Below are 17,693 nucleotides of genomic sequence, written 5' to 3'. Positions count from 1 at the left end.
AAAACACACCATCCTCAGCCTTTCCTCTACAGCAGCAATGACTTTCTGATGAAGATCAATCGGAGAAACACCACTGAGTGTGTTCAGCAAGATCTGGATGAAATGCTGCATTACAGCACTTCTCTTTCTCCATCCACAAACCCAATGTGTTGTACACATACACACCCTGATCCTTTTCAGTGCTTCCCAAAACAAGACTCACATTATGAAGAGGACCGTTCAGGGTATTTGTAACACTTGTGACCACAGTAAAAAGATAAAGAGACTCAAGCTAATTGCATCAAGCGGTGAACTGTAATGCCGATATTAATGCTAACTGTTACTACAAATTTAGCATTCTGTCTGTTATCGTACATATTGTGCATGGTGTAATATGTGTATATTTAATGTGGATGTGTATATATTTTTGATTTGTTTTGCAATTGTAAGTAAATGTATTCCCTTGAAACAAATGTTACAGTTCTAATAGTGGACTATTGCACAAAGAATGAAGGATAATGCCTCAGTAAATGTAAAGATGTGTTGTCTTCTGGACCAAAGCTGTTTAAACTCAGACATTATACTTACTCAGTGCATAGAGCGAGAGTGTGATTCCAGCTAAGCAAAAGCCCTCAAAGAAGCGCAGGGTGCTGAACATTGGGACGTTGACGGAGAAGGCCACCATAATGCCGAAAACTAACATAAAGATGACGGACAGGATCAGGACCGGGTGCCTTCCAAACCTGAGTGTTAGAAAAGACAAAACAAGGCCGATTTACAAAATGGTTTATACCAGTGGTTTTTAATTTATATTATATGTGTCATATTAAATTATGACATCAAGTGAGTCAACACAGTAGCTTTGCTTAGTGTACAAAAGTCCTTAAAGTTATAGGTCACCCCCCAAAAAAAGTTTTTGTAAAGCTGTAAAGCTTCTTTTTCTCTAAAAGATCCCTAAAAGCGAAAATTGCTACAACTGAAATGCATTAACATTATCATGAACTGCATAGGCTCAATAACATTATAAACATGACATATGCTGAATAGGAAAACTGACTTGATGATTTCACGCTCTTGGCAGCAAATAACTCACGACACAAAACACAATGTGCTCGGCACAAACAATAGGACTCGTTCAGTAATGGTTTATTTGTATTCATACGCTTAAGAGAACTTCTCACTAAACAATTCTGTGACCGAGGTTAATCATTTGCAGAAAACACACCCAAAACATTTCCATATAAGGGCTTTCCGCACAACCTTTCCTTTACAGCCATTCATCATTCATATGATGCTATATATTTAAATTCTAGTTCGGTGTACAAGTATAAAATGAGTGACATGATTCTGATTCAGAAATGTGGGAAAGTAAGGCATTTTTAGACACTCACCTATCTGCCAAAACTCCCAACACCAAGTATCCAAAGATGGAGCCCACCAATAGGGAGAATTTGGCAATATGAACCATCCAGGCAGAGTCACCCACTAGGTTCCACTGTTGGGACAGAAAGATGCCTTATTATTAATATATTACATATTTCAATCTTTTCTGTCACCACATGAAAGAACAGAATTATTAAATGTGCCATTTGGTGGCGCACATGAATTAGTTTTTCTAAACCAGGATTTCTCCATCCGTTCCTGGAGTCTCCCCAGCACTGCTCATTTTGGACGTCTCCCTTAAATTAACATCAGCTGACCAGAAGTGCACCCCATGACCTGAGCTGTATGTGTCCAATAAGGGAAACATCCAAACTCTGCAGTGCTGAGAACAGAACGGCTCGAAAACCCCCGTTTTAAACGAACAACAGTGATTATGAGGTTTGAGATTTTATACTGTCCTTACGGATGCAGCATCACACAAAAGGGAAATTTCACAGGTGCATTTGGCATCTATTATGAACTCAACAGGAAGTGCTTGATAATGAGGGGTTTCCACGATAAGGTGAGCATTTGGCTGGGCATGTGATTTCAGCAAAGCGGTTCCGGTTATTTTCATTTTCACAGAAAAATGTGAGATTTGTCCATATAGAATTTGCTATCATGATGCTAGGGTGTTGTAGGTGCACTCTCAGAAATAAAGGTACAAAAGCTGTCACTGGGGCAGCACCTTTTCACTTCAGGAACTAATACTGTATGTATCTTTTTAATGTGCACCTTGGGGGTAAATAAGGTACAAAAGTGTACATTTTTAAAGGATACTGACCACTTTCATCCCTTTTTTTCTGAGAGTTTGTGTTTATGGAACAGCTGAACCTTTAGACAAAATATTGGGAAAATCTGCACGTGTTTTATGTTTTCTATCATATTTTATACATTAGAAGTTTGTGGCCTATATACTGAGAATACGGTGCTCACATTTGAGGAGGAAAAACAAACACAAAAACACTTTTATTCAGAGGCCCAAATTTGGTGCAGATGTTATTTATTTGATCAAAAAGATGAAAATCTGACAGCTTGTAATGTAAATTAATGAGCTTTTATAACAGACTACTTGCATATACATTATATAAGTATCAGTCGTCACTCTATTATTATGCTTTATTAATTTTCAAAACATATAATGCAATGCGATGCAGTGATAAACAAGAGATGGACAAATTCCTCAAAAGCCTGATGATCATAGTTAAGACTCGTCTGAACATGATATTTCTAAAAATTATGTATAATCAAGTAAGGTTTCTTCAGTCCAGTAAGTTTTCACATAAATGCTCATAAAGCAGTTAAAAAAATCATGCTTTACACCATTCCCCCTTTCTCTATCTGAAAACCACTGGCTACCAAAACTCTAGCAAACCCTGAAAAATGCACTTTAAGCTGTAAAAATGTGCTACCACAGAACAAAAAAAAACTAAACACTATTACATAATCTATTATGCAGAACAAACACTTCCAGAGCAGGACAAACAAAGAAATAAAACACACAAAACTCAGGCGGAAAGACCTTGCATTTAATTTTCTAAAGGAACAAAATACAACCTGCTAGCTGAATTGAGTTATATTGTATTCTAATCAGGGTTTCTAATGTTTCCTGGGTTTCCCCTGCTGTACAGACACTGACTGAAACTGCCACAGGATCTGTTTCCTCTATTGTGTGATGACTGAGCCGCACCCGTCACATGCTTCAGTATTACTCACGCTCTCAGATCCATGTCAGCTGCCAACCTTACCCACAAACTAGTCCTACTGAAACACTTTTTCACCATTATTTAATCAGGCAAGTCAATCGAAGTCTAACAACATTCGGACAAAAACCTAACCTGGCAAACCCACTGCTTACATAAGCATATTTCAGCTCATTATCACTGATAAATATTTTGTACGGACTCAAAGAGAAACAAATATTTATGGACTGCATTCAGACAGAAATCTAATTTTAAAACACTGATTTAATATCTTTGATTTAAAGATTTAAAAACAACAATTTTACCATGGTAATGTCTAATAAGATACCATACTTAGTACAGTAAAACAATTTTTTACAGCATTAAAAATAGACATCATTCGTACACACACACACACACATATATATATATATATATATATATATACACACACATACACATCACAGGGTATCCAACTTATGATAAATAAAATGCATACTGTATGTCCAGAACAAAACTATACAGTAAATCATGCATTTCAGATTCTTACTTAATTCAACAAGCTGCAGCACACATTCAACAACTTAAATTAAGTGAGGTTAAAATACTCCAGACACGTTTTATTCAATATATAAATATGTTTTGAAAATGGTTTATTATCTAATACATCAATATACACTAATTAGAGAGGTCAACCAATATTGGATTTTGCTCATAATGATGTGTAAAGAAAAGCAATAACCAGATTATTGTGGCGATAATCACAAAAAGAAAGAAAGTTGTATGTATAATGTAGGACTTTAGATTATAAACAAGCCAGAAATACACAGAGACTTTTATTTTGAAATGTGTGTACTACTCCCAGCTCATTAAAAAACATAAATGAGCATCATTCCATAACTGCAAACTGGTCTGAAACCGCAAGGCTGTCAAAATTTGCACGTTTTGATTTTGAACATGCAGCGCTCCTATTAATTTAATTATTGCTTATTTTAAGTTTAATCATCACATTAGACCATAATACAAATCCTGATTTTCCGTCCTCAAATGTAATACCACTTAAAATAATAATTAAGACACGCGTTGTACCATTTAAGGTATTAAACGAGACAATTCACCCAAAAATTCTGTCATCATTCACTCACCCTCAAGTAATCAAACAGTTGACGGTAGCCATTGACTTCCATAGTAGAGAAAAAAATACCATGGAAGTCAATGGCTACCATCAGCTGTTTGGTTACAAACATTCTTCACGATATCTTCTTTTGTGTTCAACAGAATAAAGAAACTCACAGGGGTTCAGAACAAATGGAGGTTAAGTAAACGATGACAGAATTTTGGGGTGAACTGGCCCTTTAAGGCTTATAACCTTCAAACTAGACTTTTTAAGGACCCTGTTTCAACCTAGGACTTTATTAATGTATTTAATTCCTCTGTGCACTTGGTGTTTATTAAGAAATAAGGAAACACAAACTCTTTTTTCAAACTTTGTTTTGTACCCTATTAGTGGAAAGTCCTGATTATGGTTTTACAGTATTTACAGTACACATAACGGCAGTCACGATTATATTTCGGTGTAAACTACCGACATGGTAAATTAAAGGGAAGTAGTAATGGCTGTTTTACATTAGAAAATTAACATTACATTACAAAACAGGCTACCGCTTCAAACTGTATTTGAGAGAAAGACATTCGTTTATTATCTGGTTATTCCGGAATAAATCCGATTATTACAGTGACCTTAATCAAGGCCGAGTCTGAGAATGCTGATGTGATTTCCCATGAGATGATCTGACAAATTTATAATGTATGTATATGAACTGTATGCTTGAACAGCCGCTTTCTGAGTGTTTTTACACACAGCTATGTGAATGAGGAAAGGGAAGGCAAGCAGAAGAGAATCAGTGCCAGTGAGGAAATTCAAGGCCGAGAGACAGAGATTGCCGCATAGTTTCTGCCTAGCAACAGACTAGCAGTGTGAGACACAGTCCTCGCTTGAACAGTATTTATTACTTTATAGTTCAAAGGAAAGAATAAAATGAAAGCAGAAGAAGTGAGACACACACTCGCGTGACGGAGAGAGTGTGTAATGAAAGTGAGCGACTCGCGATTATATTAGGAGGGTGAGATCATGATGCAGAGACCAAAATTCACCATTCTGGACTGAACATTTACATCAATTCATTTAGCAGACGCTTTTATCCAAAGCGACTTACAACTGTAGAAATGGTCAATTCTACCGAGGGTCATTCCCCATTTTCAAATACCTTGCTAGCAGCTTCAAATCATTTTCTCAGCTCAAAACACAAATGTTTCTGCCTGTTTGCAATCCAAATTGGATTCTGATCACATGAGGCAGAAATATATCATTTGTGATGCTAAAGGCTATGCATACTAACCATTGTGATAATAAACATAAATCTTATAAAAATATCATAGACTACTTGAAGACCACAGACAAATCACATATAGTCACATATTTTAGAGATTGACAGATATTGGATTTTGATATTTATTTTGTTTGTCACTTACATTGTAAGCCTATCATTTTTCTTTTTTTTTATATTTTACCTGTGCATTTTTATAATTTACTTTTAATGCTGTGAAAATGATCACATATGATTTTTCTCGTTCTTGTTTTGTTCTCTTTTTGTTAGCTTTAATCTTCATCCACACTGGAGTCCAATATAATATGATATATGATATAACTAAACCCTAGACCCTAAAATAAAGTGTTACCAACCAAATTATCATGTTAAATACAAATCCAGTCATATTAAATATAGGCCTATTTTGTATATTTAGTTAATAGATTACAGTAACATTAGGTTGCTTTTAGCCGTAGTTGCCGTAGAGTTCGTTCACTCTACGGTTATGAAACTAAGTAAGAAAACAATTAAATAAATTACAATGATAAGATCGTGTGTCTGCGATCTCACAGGCTGACGATAGGACAATATGACTATGGAGCATACCGCCCAACACTACTTGCATTCATACATAACATAGATTAATCCTTGATTATAAAGTTTTGCATGACTTTGGCGTGAACTAAACACCACAGATGCCGCGCTCCAGAAGAGAAGCGTTTGATCTTCACATGCTCTTCAGCTGTTCAGAGAGAGCTTCCATTCCTCTGAAGTCTTCATCTGGATCATCTGGAGTAATGGACCAGTTTGGTGCCGAAATCTGACACCCCCGCCAGATTATGACCATACTTCTACCCACCACACAGGAATACATTAAAAGTACAAGCTTTCAAATAACTTCACACACTGCATAACATTTCCATTTTATCTAATGGCTGGAATACACTAGATGATTTTTTAAAATCAGAACATTTTTAATACACTTACGGACTTTGTAAATAGTGGCAAAGAAAAACTGGGCATCATACACTACACAACTGAGGATCATTTACACACCAGACTTTCAAGTTTTTTCCGATCACAACAAATTCATGCAGAAACGTGCACACTGTTGCTGTTCTAAAATCTGCTGAAATATCAAACATGTTTGATCTCCTCCAACTGGATGTGACCATCATACACTACGCGGTTTTCTATAGAATCTGTCAACTCAAATCTGTACACGAGCAGTGTTGGGGAAAGTTACTTTTAAAAGTAATGCATTACAATATTGCGTTACTCCATAAAAAAAGTAACTAATTACATTACTTAGTTACTTTTTATGGAAAGTAATGTGTTACAATGTTGTAAATATGGACAGGGCTTGCTTGTTTGTTTTTAAAATAAAAATATATATATTTTTGGCAAATATAAAAGCCTTTTCACGCCAAAAGTGAAATGAATAAGCCTCAGGCTGAATTGAAAGTAAATTTACGTCTGTACAGTAGAATGCAGAAGAAGAAATTTCAACACACTTCAGCAATAAAAAAAGACACAAATGTGTGTCTAGAGTAATTTGTGCTTATTAGTACGGTTGAACTGGATCATCGAAGGTCAGAAGCAAAGACATTGGTTAATAGAATGGGATTAAATACATAAAATATATTTGTGTTGTTTAACATTTAATTATTGCAGGTTTGCGTCATATTCTGAGTTGCATTATTTTTATTCATTTTAAAGAATACTGAATCGGTGTTTTTTTTTTTTTTGTGAGTGAGATGAATTAATGCACATTCATATTTATTTTAGAACTACAGTAACATCTGATTTCTCTCAGCATGAGGACAGGAGAGCTGTCAGTCAATAAATTGGAAAAAAAAAAAGAAACTTGCGTTACTTGTTTGAAAAAGTAACTCAGATATTCTCTTGTAAATTAAAAAAGTAATGCGTTACTTTACTAGTTACTTGAAAAAAGTAATCCGATTACGTAACTCGTGTTACTTGTAATGTGTTACTCACAACACTGTACACTGGCTCTGACTTTTGCAACTTTCGTCGACTTCTCCAGACTGTAAATCAGGGGGAAATCAGGGCAAAAATCATGTAGAGTATTCCAGGCTTAAGAGATGAAACAGACCAAACGGCTCTGTCTTTAAAACAGTAATGTGATCCTAAACAGAAAAACATAGATAGCTAGATCCTTAAAATGTATAGTCACAGGTGTATTTATTGAGCTACTTCTTATTATACTTCTCTATTGTCTAACACCCTGACGATACGCGTTTTGCAACCACCTATTATTAGTGATGTGACTATGTAGGACCTGATGTTGCCCTGGGAAGAGCACACTGAAGAGGCCAATAAGAGGAAGCACTTAACAGGAACTGGTCGAGATGTGCTGAAGGACGCACTGCGAGTTAATTGAGGACTGGCTGTAGGGACTTCACAAGTCGATCGCACTGCAGAGCCCTAAAGGCCCCGATTTACTCACAACAAAGTCCTTCCTTTTCGTTCTTTGTTTAGGGGGAAAAAGAGGTTTGAAACACCTGAGCAGCAGTTTACTGTTAGCAAACATCCCAACACTGCCACGCTGCTGGAAGCTCTGTTTTGATGAATATTTACAGTAAATATGTGCTGCACTCTACAGTACATGTATTTGCATCGCTTTGACTGTTCTCTGTAGATCCCACCTCCTCATGCGCCATGATTGGTCGATTATGTACAATGTTATTGTCATGTTATTGGTTAAACTACTTTTCGATCATTACCCTCAGCACGTATGAAAACAGGAAAACAAAGCCAAAACCTACTTGTGATCAATTCCTTGTCTCACAACCTGCGAGTTTGAGAGACTTGCGGGAAAATGTTTTAAATAGCATCTCTGATGCCACCCAGAATAACCTCGCAACCATTTAGCAACACCATGTTGTTCAACAGATTATGTTTAATAAACCGACAATGTGTTAAACCATTTCTCTGGGGTTTTAAAATCTTTTCAAATAGAATACTGGCATGGAATACATGGATGCTCATGGGAACCAACTTAACTTTTAAAAATGTCTTGTGAACATGATTTTCTTGCGTTCCTGGGTTATTGGTTTGCATGTAAACCAGTAAAATGGTATTTCTTTGGTATTTTTCAGCATATTGGTGTGCGTGTAAACATGCTCACTGTATGTACTGTACCTGCATACAGAAGCAATGTTGACAACCACACGGTTTGCACAGTTACTCAATTCCCTGACAGCAAACGTACATCACCGAGACGTCTATTTGACGTCTGCATTTACATCTGCAATACGTCTATGGGACGTTTCCTATCAGACGTCAAATAGACATTTAGAAAATGTCTTTAAGATGTTTATGATTTAGAAGGAATGTAAAACTGACATCTTAAAGTGGTCTATCAGATGTTTGTACACAGCAGATGCTTTCCAGATGAAGCGATCTTTAACAGACATCTCGCAGACGTACCTGTGCTATCTGGGTTCCTTCAGAAAACATAAAAAACAACAACATTAAAATCAAGTTTAATTTGCTGTATTGCTTAAAGACAAAGATAAGGGGATCATTCAGGCATTTGGACAGTTGCACTGCATGTGGGATTGGGTCTCATCTGCATGAAGTAAACTCTCCCAGAAGTCCTGCTTCTCGTTAGGGATGCACCAAGATTGACTGTGAGATCGAGTGAGAGTTTAATGATGTGCATTTAATTATGGTGCAAATGCACACTGAGTTGCTGAGTGCGAGCTGTACTTAAGTGTGTTAACATTCAGCATTTCATTATTAATCTATCTCATTGACCCAATGAGACGCTGTGAGACATCTTGATCTTTGCATGATGGTATACGATCAGTGCTGGGCAGATTACTTACAAATTGTAGTCTGTTACTGATTCCAAATTACATGACAAAAATTGTAGTTAGCAACATAATCCATTACATTACACATGCAGGTATTACAATCACTACTTTTTGATTACTTTAAGATTACTTTAGACCTAACTTATTTATCACATTGATTTAAATAGGATAATCTCGTATGATATTGATGTAAAAATACACAGAGAAAGACAATTCCATTCATTGCTATTAACAACACAAAGTGCACTAAACATTATTACATCAAAGATTCCCAAACTGGGGTTTGTGAGTTTAATTAAAAGTTAATATTGAAATCATACAAACGTGAAATTACAATTACAACAATCAAAATAAAACACTTAATAAAAATATGAAATATTATTCCAGTTTACCTGCACGTCATGTGACCATGTGTATAATATGTAATCAATAAAAAAATTAACTGTAGTCTGATTACGAGCATTTTAAAATGTAATATAATTTGGAACCTGATTACGTAATCCAGATTACAAGTAATCCGTTACCACTCAGCACTGGGTACTAAGAACTTTGGTGCTTATAACTAAACCAAACCAGTTTACTGAGGTGAATGATGACAATTTTCAACCAATTTGCACCGGATTCTATTGTTAAGCACTTAATGTATATGTAGGGCAGTACTAACTTTCCCCACACAAGATATAACCTTTCTGTTTAAGCTGTACAAAATGCACGACCATTAGAACAGAAAATATGAATGCAGGGTACGATAATACATTGTTGCCAAAAGCAATTGTACATCAGCAGTTTGGGATACAGAAAAGAGGATATGATCACTATGATTTTTGGTTATGATTTGGGTAATTTGACACAGCCATAAAAAAACCTATATGATCAGTGTATGACAACAAACAAAAGCACACCTCAAAGCCAACCTAACCGAATAAATATTGATCATTTGAAAGCGTCACTCCGACGCAATCATTTATGCAAAAACACGGTGCCAGCAGATAAAGTCAGTAAAGTCAGCTTCCAAAGACTGAAACAAACACTCGACAAAAAACACCAATAGCCATCAGTCGCTATCCATGAAATGCATGAGAAATGCAAAGCATGTGTTGAATTAGAGCTAAAGCACGTGAAATACTACGCTCTTAATAATAAAGGTCCTTCGTGATGCCATAGAAGAACCTTTTTGTCTAAATGGTTCCATAAAGAACCTTCAACATCTGAAGAATCTTTCTGTTTCACAAAAGCTTCTTTGTAGCAAAAGAAGGTTCTTCAGATTACAAAAAGGTAAGAAAGAGATGGTTCTTTAAAGAACCTTTGACTGAATGCTTCTTTGTGGAACCAAAAAGGGTTCTTCTATGGCATCGCTTGAAGAACCTTTTGAAGCACCTTTATTTTTAAGAGTGTACGACAATCACACATGTGTGGTCAACCTGAACAACAGATCCATGCAGCATTTTACTAATGATAGTTCTGAAATAAAATAAGCAGATGGCAGAAACGGCTCACTTTCCCGACGATCACACTGGAGAAAGGTTTGAAAGAAGCATTAGTGGCTTGGCTGAGGACTTTGTGAAAACAAGAGAGTGTCTTTGACCGCAGACAATGGCTCAAATACAGTGAAGACTACTGCTTTAAGCAAATGTATGAGATTTATAATAGCTTAGATTATTTCTAAAATAGAGTTTACATGAGAAACAAAACTAGTGTCTACAGGTGTCAAATGTATAATTACATTTGTTGTACTACTTGTAGTTATTTTTAAATGCAATGAGAGCCAAAGATTTAAATAACAAACTTAGTCATGAAATGTTTCAATACTACCAAATCAGCATATTAAAATGATTTCTGGAAGATCACGTGACACTGAAGACTGGAGTAATGATGCTGAAAATTCAGCTCTACATCACAAAAATAAATACATTTGAACATATATTCACATTGAAAACAGGTATTTTAAATAGTAATATTTTACAATATTAAAGGGGTCATATGATGCTTTTTTTAAAGATCATTATTATACGCACACGATGCGCAAAACTCCACATTTGAACAGTCAATAGGAAACACTTAAACTAATAACAAAACAGTCGCTGATTCAGAAGCACCAGATTGTCATAGCAAAGTCAGAATGACCTCCTCTCCTAGGTTCACGAAACGCTCGTCCATACGCATTATGCTAATATTGCTACATAGTGAGGTAGACATGTGGGGGCGTGTTAGAACGAGCCGTTTTAGGGGGGCGTGGCAGAGTCTTAACTTCGATAAAGAATATCTCTTTGGTTTTGAGACTTTATTCTTTGCAACTTCAGGGATCTTATCTATGCACAATCAGCTTGTAACACTCCAAAGAGAAAGCAAAACTTGAAATCGCATCATATGACCCCTTTAACATTTTACTGTATTTCTGTGATCAAATAAAGGCAGCCTTGCTGAGCAGAAGAGACTTTTGAATGACCCCAAACTTGAGGCAGCGTTTGGTGTGCCCCTACCTGCATGACTTTGACTTAATCAGAATCAGAAGAGCTTTATTACCAAGTATGTTTACACACACAAGGAATTTGACTTGACGTATGCTACTTTTTTTTTTTTTAGACAAAAATCAGTTTATTTTAGAGATTTAAGTAGTTATGCTCTTTAATAATCAAATCATTTAGTGTGAGGATGATAGACCTGTTTTCATTTTGCTGTAACTGCTGCCATCTGTCGGTCCAAACTGGCAAAAAGACAATTTACAAAATGAAATTAAAGGTGGGGTAAGCGATTTCTGGTAGCCAATGTTGACATTTGAAATCATCAAAACAATCATGCATGTCTCGCCCCTATTTTGATAGCGCCGCCCCACGCGTATGTACGCAACCCAGGCAACGGATTAGTTCTGTGAAACAAAGCAAAACTGCTGCTGCGTTCCATTCATGACGTATTGACACAAATTTCAAATGGTTTTCAGCGGTCGCTTTGTCGCGTCCAGTGTACTAGACAGACTTTAGCTGTTGTGCCGCAGACACGGTGTTACTCACCGATCGAGAAGAAACAAAGCAACCTCGGCGTACAATCGCAGGCCTTCCGCTCCTTGAGTTCTCTCCAGCGCTGGAAAGCTGATCCCATATTTACACGGGTCCTACTTCTCTTTAGTTTTAGTTCCTCTTTAGTTTTTTATCCGCCATCTATATCTTTCTGTCACTCGGCTCGCTAATGTCCGTCCCTGAGAGCACTGAACAGCTCTCTTCCACATCCTGAGCAGTTACGCCCCTTACTGCTGACTGGCTACAAGTTTGTTTTGCTAAAGTGTTTTTGAAAAATCACTTACCCCACCTTTAAATGTTAAGGTGTATTTAACATAGAACTTCTGAATTTTATATAGGTACACTCTCAGAGAAAAATGCACAAAAGCTGTCACTGGGGCGGTATAACTTTTCAAAAGGTTCTAATGTGCGATTCAGGTACGCTAATATGTACACTTTAGGTACTAATATGCACCCTTGAGGGGTAAATAAGGGACAAAAGTGTAGCAAGTAACAGCTTTTGCACTTTTTTTTATTTTTTGCTGAGAGTGTATGCACTGCTGGTTGTGTTTTATATCCCTGATAGCACACGGACATCACAGAGACATCTATTTGACGTCTGCATTACATCTGCAAGACGTATTTTTTAGAGAGTTTACTCATCTGCAATACGTCTATAGGACGCTTCCTATCAGATGTCAAATATACGTTTATAAGGTGTTTATGATTTAGAGTGAATGTAAAACTGAGATCTTAAAGTGGTCTATCAGATGTTTGCACACAGCAGATGCTTTCCAGATGAAGCGATCTTTAACAGACGTCTTGCAGATGTACGTGTGCTATCTGGGATAGGTATGCAATGATATGATTTTTTTTTGTGTGTGCATATTTTGAAGCAAAAACTTCTTATATTTAGGGACAAGCATTATTTGAGTAAGCCTGCTCTCTAGTGGTGACCAATAGTGTTACAGGAATTGTCTTTATCGTAATTATGTTTCCGGAAGAGAGAAAACATTTGAAGCAAAAGAACTTGAGGATTTGAAGGCAGTGGTTGGGCACATGCTTGGAGAACATGTTTTTACTTGTATTCACATTCAGTTTGCTCAATTCATTGTTGGACTGCTCCTTTATTCACTGAACGAAGACACCTGACATGAAAACAAAAATAGCAAAAAAAAAATGTAATCCTTAGCCAAGAACTCAAAAGATGAAAGAATCCTCCAGGAATCAAGTATGATCCAGATAAAGGGAAAGAGAGAGACTCCAGTGGGACGTTGATGTCAAATTAGGAAGTGTATGATTTGCTTGCTGGTTTCTTCATTTTATTTAGTCCTCAGGGACAGAACGAGTTAGATGCTTTATTCAAGAAATAACTATTGCGCAGGTTTTTTTACTTTATGCCTGTAACCTTGACACCATCACTGGTTTTGTTATGTTTGCACTGAACGCTGGTCAGTGGTCACACCCTTTTATTAAAGTATTTAACCTTTGATCCCAGCCATGAGTCATAAACACAGTCATGTGATATAAGGCAGACACTGCTTTTTAATGCATTTTTGTTTTAAAATATCTCTGGTTAAAAAAGACAAATATTTTATAGAGAAAGCAGCTGCTATTTGTCACAAAGGGAGGTTCTTACTAATGCAAACAACAGCTCAGTAATGATAAAGTTTTGATTTAAAAAATACAAAATGTTTGATTTATGCTGTGGTTTTGACAAATTCGTCAAATGCAAAACTTTTTAAAATTAGAATAGTTCAGAATATATTTTGTGGGTTCTGACTTTCAATAAAATTCCAATATCATAATTTATTTATTTGTGTATTTATTTATAATGAATTTGGGGTAAAACGGTGAACACAATAAAACCAACTTGGCATTAAGACAATGCTATCAAGACAGATTTAAAAGATTGATCTTTGTTTTCAGGTTGGGTGTTAAATAATAATAAAAATTAAACATTTGATTAAGTGCAATATCTGTTGATCTTTACCAGATGCTGTTTCGTTAATTGTATTGTGCTCCATAATTGTTTGTTATCTGTAATTATGTACTGTAACTAATAACTGTTTACATTTTTCTGAAAAGCCATGAAATAGGCAATACAATATGCTATTTAATTGCTAGTTCCCATTAAGGCCACTTACCCAAAGGTCACGTTTTTGTGTTTATCATATGTAGTTATTTCCCTCTCTAGTTGTGGAATCTTTCCAGACAGTGGATAAAAAGTGAATATTGTTATATAAGGCTGATAAATGTTGAAAAAATGTTTGTATATACTGTATTGTAACAGTATTCACTTGAAGAGTTTACTGTCTTTTGTTATTGCGTAAGAGTGAAAATGGCTTAGTCTTTGTTGGTTGATGAAATCATTAGGTGTGCGTCATCTGATGTAGTATCTGATGAGTTAGCATGTGGTGTGTGAATGTGTGCAGTTTTAATGACCAAATCACTGAATGGTGGTATATGTGAAAGTAAGACAGATGTTTCATTGGCATGGTATCTAGATGTATTCTGTACTTTGACACTTTTAAGGTACTCTCAAAGTCACTCTTGCTTGCAAAGAAAATGCATACGTCCTTCATTATACAATTTGCTATGATTCTCTAGTGAAATAAAAAATGTAATTAAACCAAAACCCAGCAAACATGCCTGTGTTCCCTTGCCAGGGAGTTTAGACAAGCTGGAGAATTAGCTGCCAAGGGTGTGTCAGAATAAAGAGTGAGTAATGTGTTGTCACAAAAAAGGCTTACGCATAGACTGAAAACACAACAAGTGGTAACAGAGCAGGTGTAGACATGGGGGTATTTGTGCAGCCACACCTGAATCGTAGAGAAGCAGTGGGAAAGAAAGAGGCGTTGGCTCACCTCTGTGACCCATCCCTTCTAATACCTGGAAGTTATGTTCTGTAAAACAGTTACTGTATAAATATCTGGACTACGCAGAACTATCCATGCATGAAAGGTTGCTTCAGGTCCAAAATTGTAATAAAATGTCAAAATTAAAGGTGGTCTAAGCAACATTCTTAGGCATGCCATCTATAAAATGTCCTTATTACTTGAGAAATATTATTGAAATATATGTGTAAGATGAATATAGAGTGTGTGATTAAAGTTAGTAAAATGACCGAAATCATGTTAACTCTTGCCGGTCGTTGGTGACTTAAAGGGATAGTTCACTCAAAAATTAACATTCTGTCCTCATTTACTCACCCTGCACTTGTTCCAAATCTGTACGAGTTTCTTTCTTCTTCTGCTGAGCACAAAATAAGATATTTTGAACGATTTTGTAACCAAACAGTTGACGGTAGCCATTGACTTCCACAGTATGGAAAAAAAGTGCAATGGAAGTCAATGGCTACCATCAACTGTTTGGTTACCAAATCGTTCAAAATATCTTATTTTGTGCTCCGCAGAAGAAAGGTGCTCAGGTTTGGAACAAGTGCAGGGTGAGTAAATGATGACAGATTTTTCATTTTTAGGTGACCTATCCCTTTAAGGGCCGGTTATACTACACTTTCGATCCCTTAGGCTCATCTGATATGTCAAATGGCAGCTACAGACTGCAGTCAGGGAGGAGTGAAAAAGTGCAGTCAAGGTGAACCGTTCTTTCAAAGCACATGAGTGTGAATCACACAATATCTGCCTGATATCATGTTCACCGGTGATTGGTTTAGTGCTGATTTTGCTCATCCCAAACAAGATTACTGACTGCCATTCATATGCACATGAATGCAGGAGACAGAAAACGCAAGCTCATGCAAAAATTGCAAGTTTGTTGGGCTCTGACTTGTGAATTTGTATCATGTGAAGACGTATGACCAATAGAAGATCAATATGTCACTTCATGACCTCTTAGCTAAATTAAAAGAATGCAAACTTTAAGCCCCAAGCATCACATCTTTTTTTTTTTTTTTTTGGCAGGAATTATTCTTACCAGAGACCCTGAGAGGATTGATCAGGATAGGTGAGAATATTGGGCAAACGACTTTGTGTGCCTTTGCTTGGTGATCTCTTTGCTAGGTTTGTAGATTTACTGCTTTATTGCACTGTGTGTTTTTGTGAAAGTTCCAGAGTGAAAGTTCAGAGAGTCCAGTTTTGTCAGAAAATCAGGCCAGCCTGACAATAGTGGTTTTGTTTCTACCAATGTTGAACTCTCCAAGTGGCAAGGGCCCTTTGAGGTCACACAGCAAGTTGGTGCTGCTGATTATGAAGTGGTTTGACAGGAAAATTTACTATCTCAACCTCTTGAAAACATGGAGGGAGGAGGTCCATGTGGATTTGGCGACAACAATCTATCAGAGGGCGGAGATTGGACCAGAAGTGAACCTAAAATTGCAGTGTAAGTTTGCTGATGTGTTCTCACCTCTGCCTGGCTGCACCAACCTCATTGAGCACCACATTGAAATAACCCTAGTTGTAGTGGTGTGTTGCCGCACATATACCCTACTCGAACACAAGAAAAAGTCGTTTGGGACAAATTAGAAGCGATGCTGTAAATATGCATAATAGAAGAATCACAGGCTGTGCCTAAAACTGATGGCTCTTAAAGATTCTGTGTTGTCAAGGTGAACACATTGTCAAAACTGCAATACTTTTCCAATGCCTAGGTTTGACTAATTTTATTCAACACTGGATAAGAAATAGGGATATTGGCAAATCCCCTTAACCCCAATGTCCTGTGAAATTATGGCCTTTACCACTCTGTTTTGTTTCCACCAGTGGTTCTTATGCTGCATTCCATTTACAGTACCTCGGATGTCGGAGCTGGGAATGACGTCACACCCAAGTGGACCGTGTTCCAGTAGAGAAGTCAGAAAACCAAGATGGACGCGTCCATTATTAGCAATACCACTTGATTAAAAAATGGTATTTTGCACAGTTAGCGCCATAGTATAATGTCTACAAATAGAGGTTGGATAGTACTGTATGCACCACTGAGTTTATTGAGACACAGACAAACAGAAGTGCTAATAAATATACCGGTATTACTACTGTTTCTCTTCTGTTGATGCACTGAGCAGCCATATTGGATTCTGAAGTTGGAATTATTGCGATTCCACCAAAATTCCAAGTCTGGACTCTGACTTGGGAGGGCATTCCAGTTAAATGTTCCTACTGGGAACTCGGAATTTCAAACTTCTGAGTAAAAATGGAACACAGCATTAATCCTGGTCTTGGGGACCCCCCACTCTGCACATTTTGCATGTCTCCCTTGTTTAACCCACCTGATTCAGATCATCAGCTCATTAGGCTGGAGATCCATGAACTAAACTGAATGTCAAATAAAGGAGACAGATAAGGGAGACAAAATGTGCAGAGCGGGGGGTTCATAGGACCAGGATTAAGTACCACTGGTTTACCCCAATTTGTGACTATTCCTTTCAGGTTGTTTGAGGCCCCAGCT

At 36.8% G+C, this 17,693-nt stretch overlaps 2 protein-coding genes across 2 annotated transcripts in view; one reads left to right on the top strand and one right to left on the bottom strand.

Annotated features, from left to right (window-relative positions):
* The window catches only part of slc22a23 (solute carrier family 22 member 23), a 23,174-nt gene extending 21,695 nt beyond the window's left edge, over window positions 1–1,479 (bottom strand). Inside the window, exons 1-2 of the mRNA XM_016253643.1 lie at window positions 1,371–1,479; window positions 568–722 (exon numbers count right to left, since the gene is read on the bottom strand). Coding sequence (XP_016109129.1) covers window positions 568–722; window positions 1,371–1,447 — 232 coding nt within the window. The 5' untranslated portion in view covers window positions 1,448–1,479. The remainder of the gene's footprint in view (window positions 1–567; window positions 723–1,370) is intronic.
* Window positions 1,480–1,903: 424 nt separating this feature from the next.
* The window catches only part of LOC107567868 (desmoplakin-like), a 61,189-nt gene continuing 45,399 nt past the window's right edge, over window positions 1,904–17,693 (top strand). The window contains exon 1 of the mRNA XM_016253642.1: window positions 1,904–1,924. Coding sequence (XP_016109128.1) covers window positions 1,904–1,924 — 21 coding nt within the window. The remainder of the gene's footprint in view (window positions 1,925–17,693) is intronic.

Source organism: Sinocyclocheilus grahami, unplaced genomic scaffold, assembly GCF_001515645.1.
Source record: "Sinocyclocheilus grahami isolate Dianchi unplaced genomic scaffold, SAMN03320097.WGS_v1.1 scaffold1193.1, whole genome shotgun sequence".
Taxonomy (NCBI): Eukaryota; Metazoa; Chordata; class Actinopteri; order Cypriniformes; family Cyprinidae; genus Sinocyclocheilus; species Sinocyclocheilus grahami.
The sequence above is the reverse complement of the archived record's forward strand: the minus strand, read 5'-3'. Positions and strand labels throughout refer to the sequence as shown.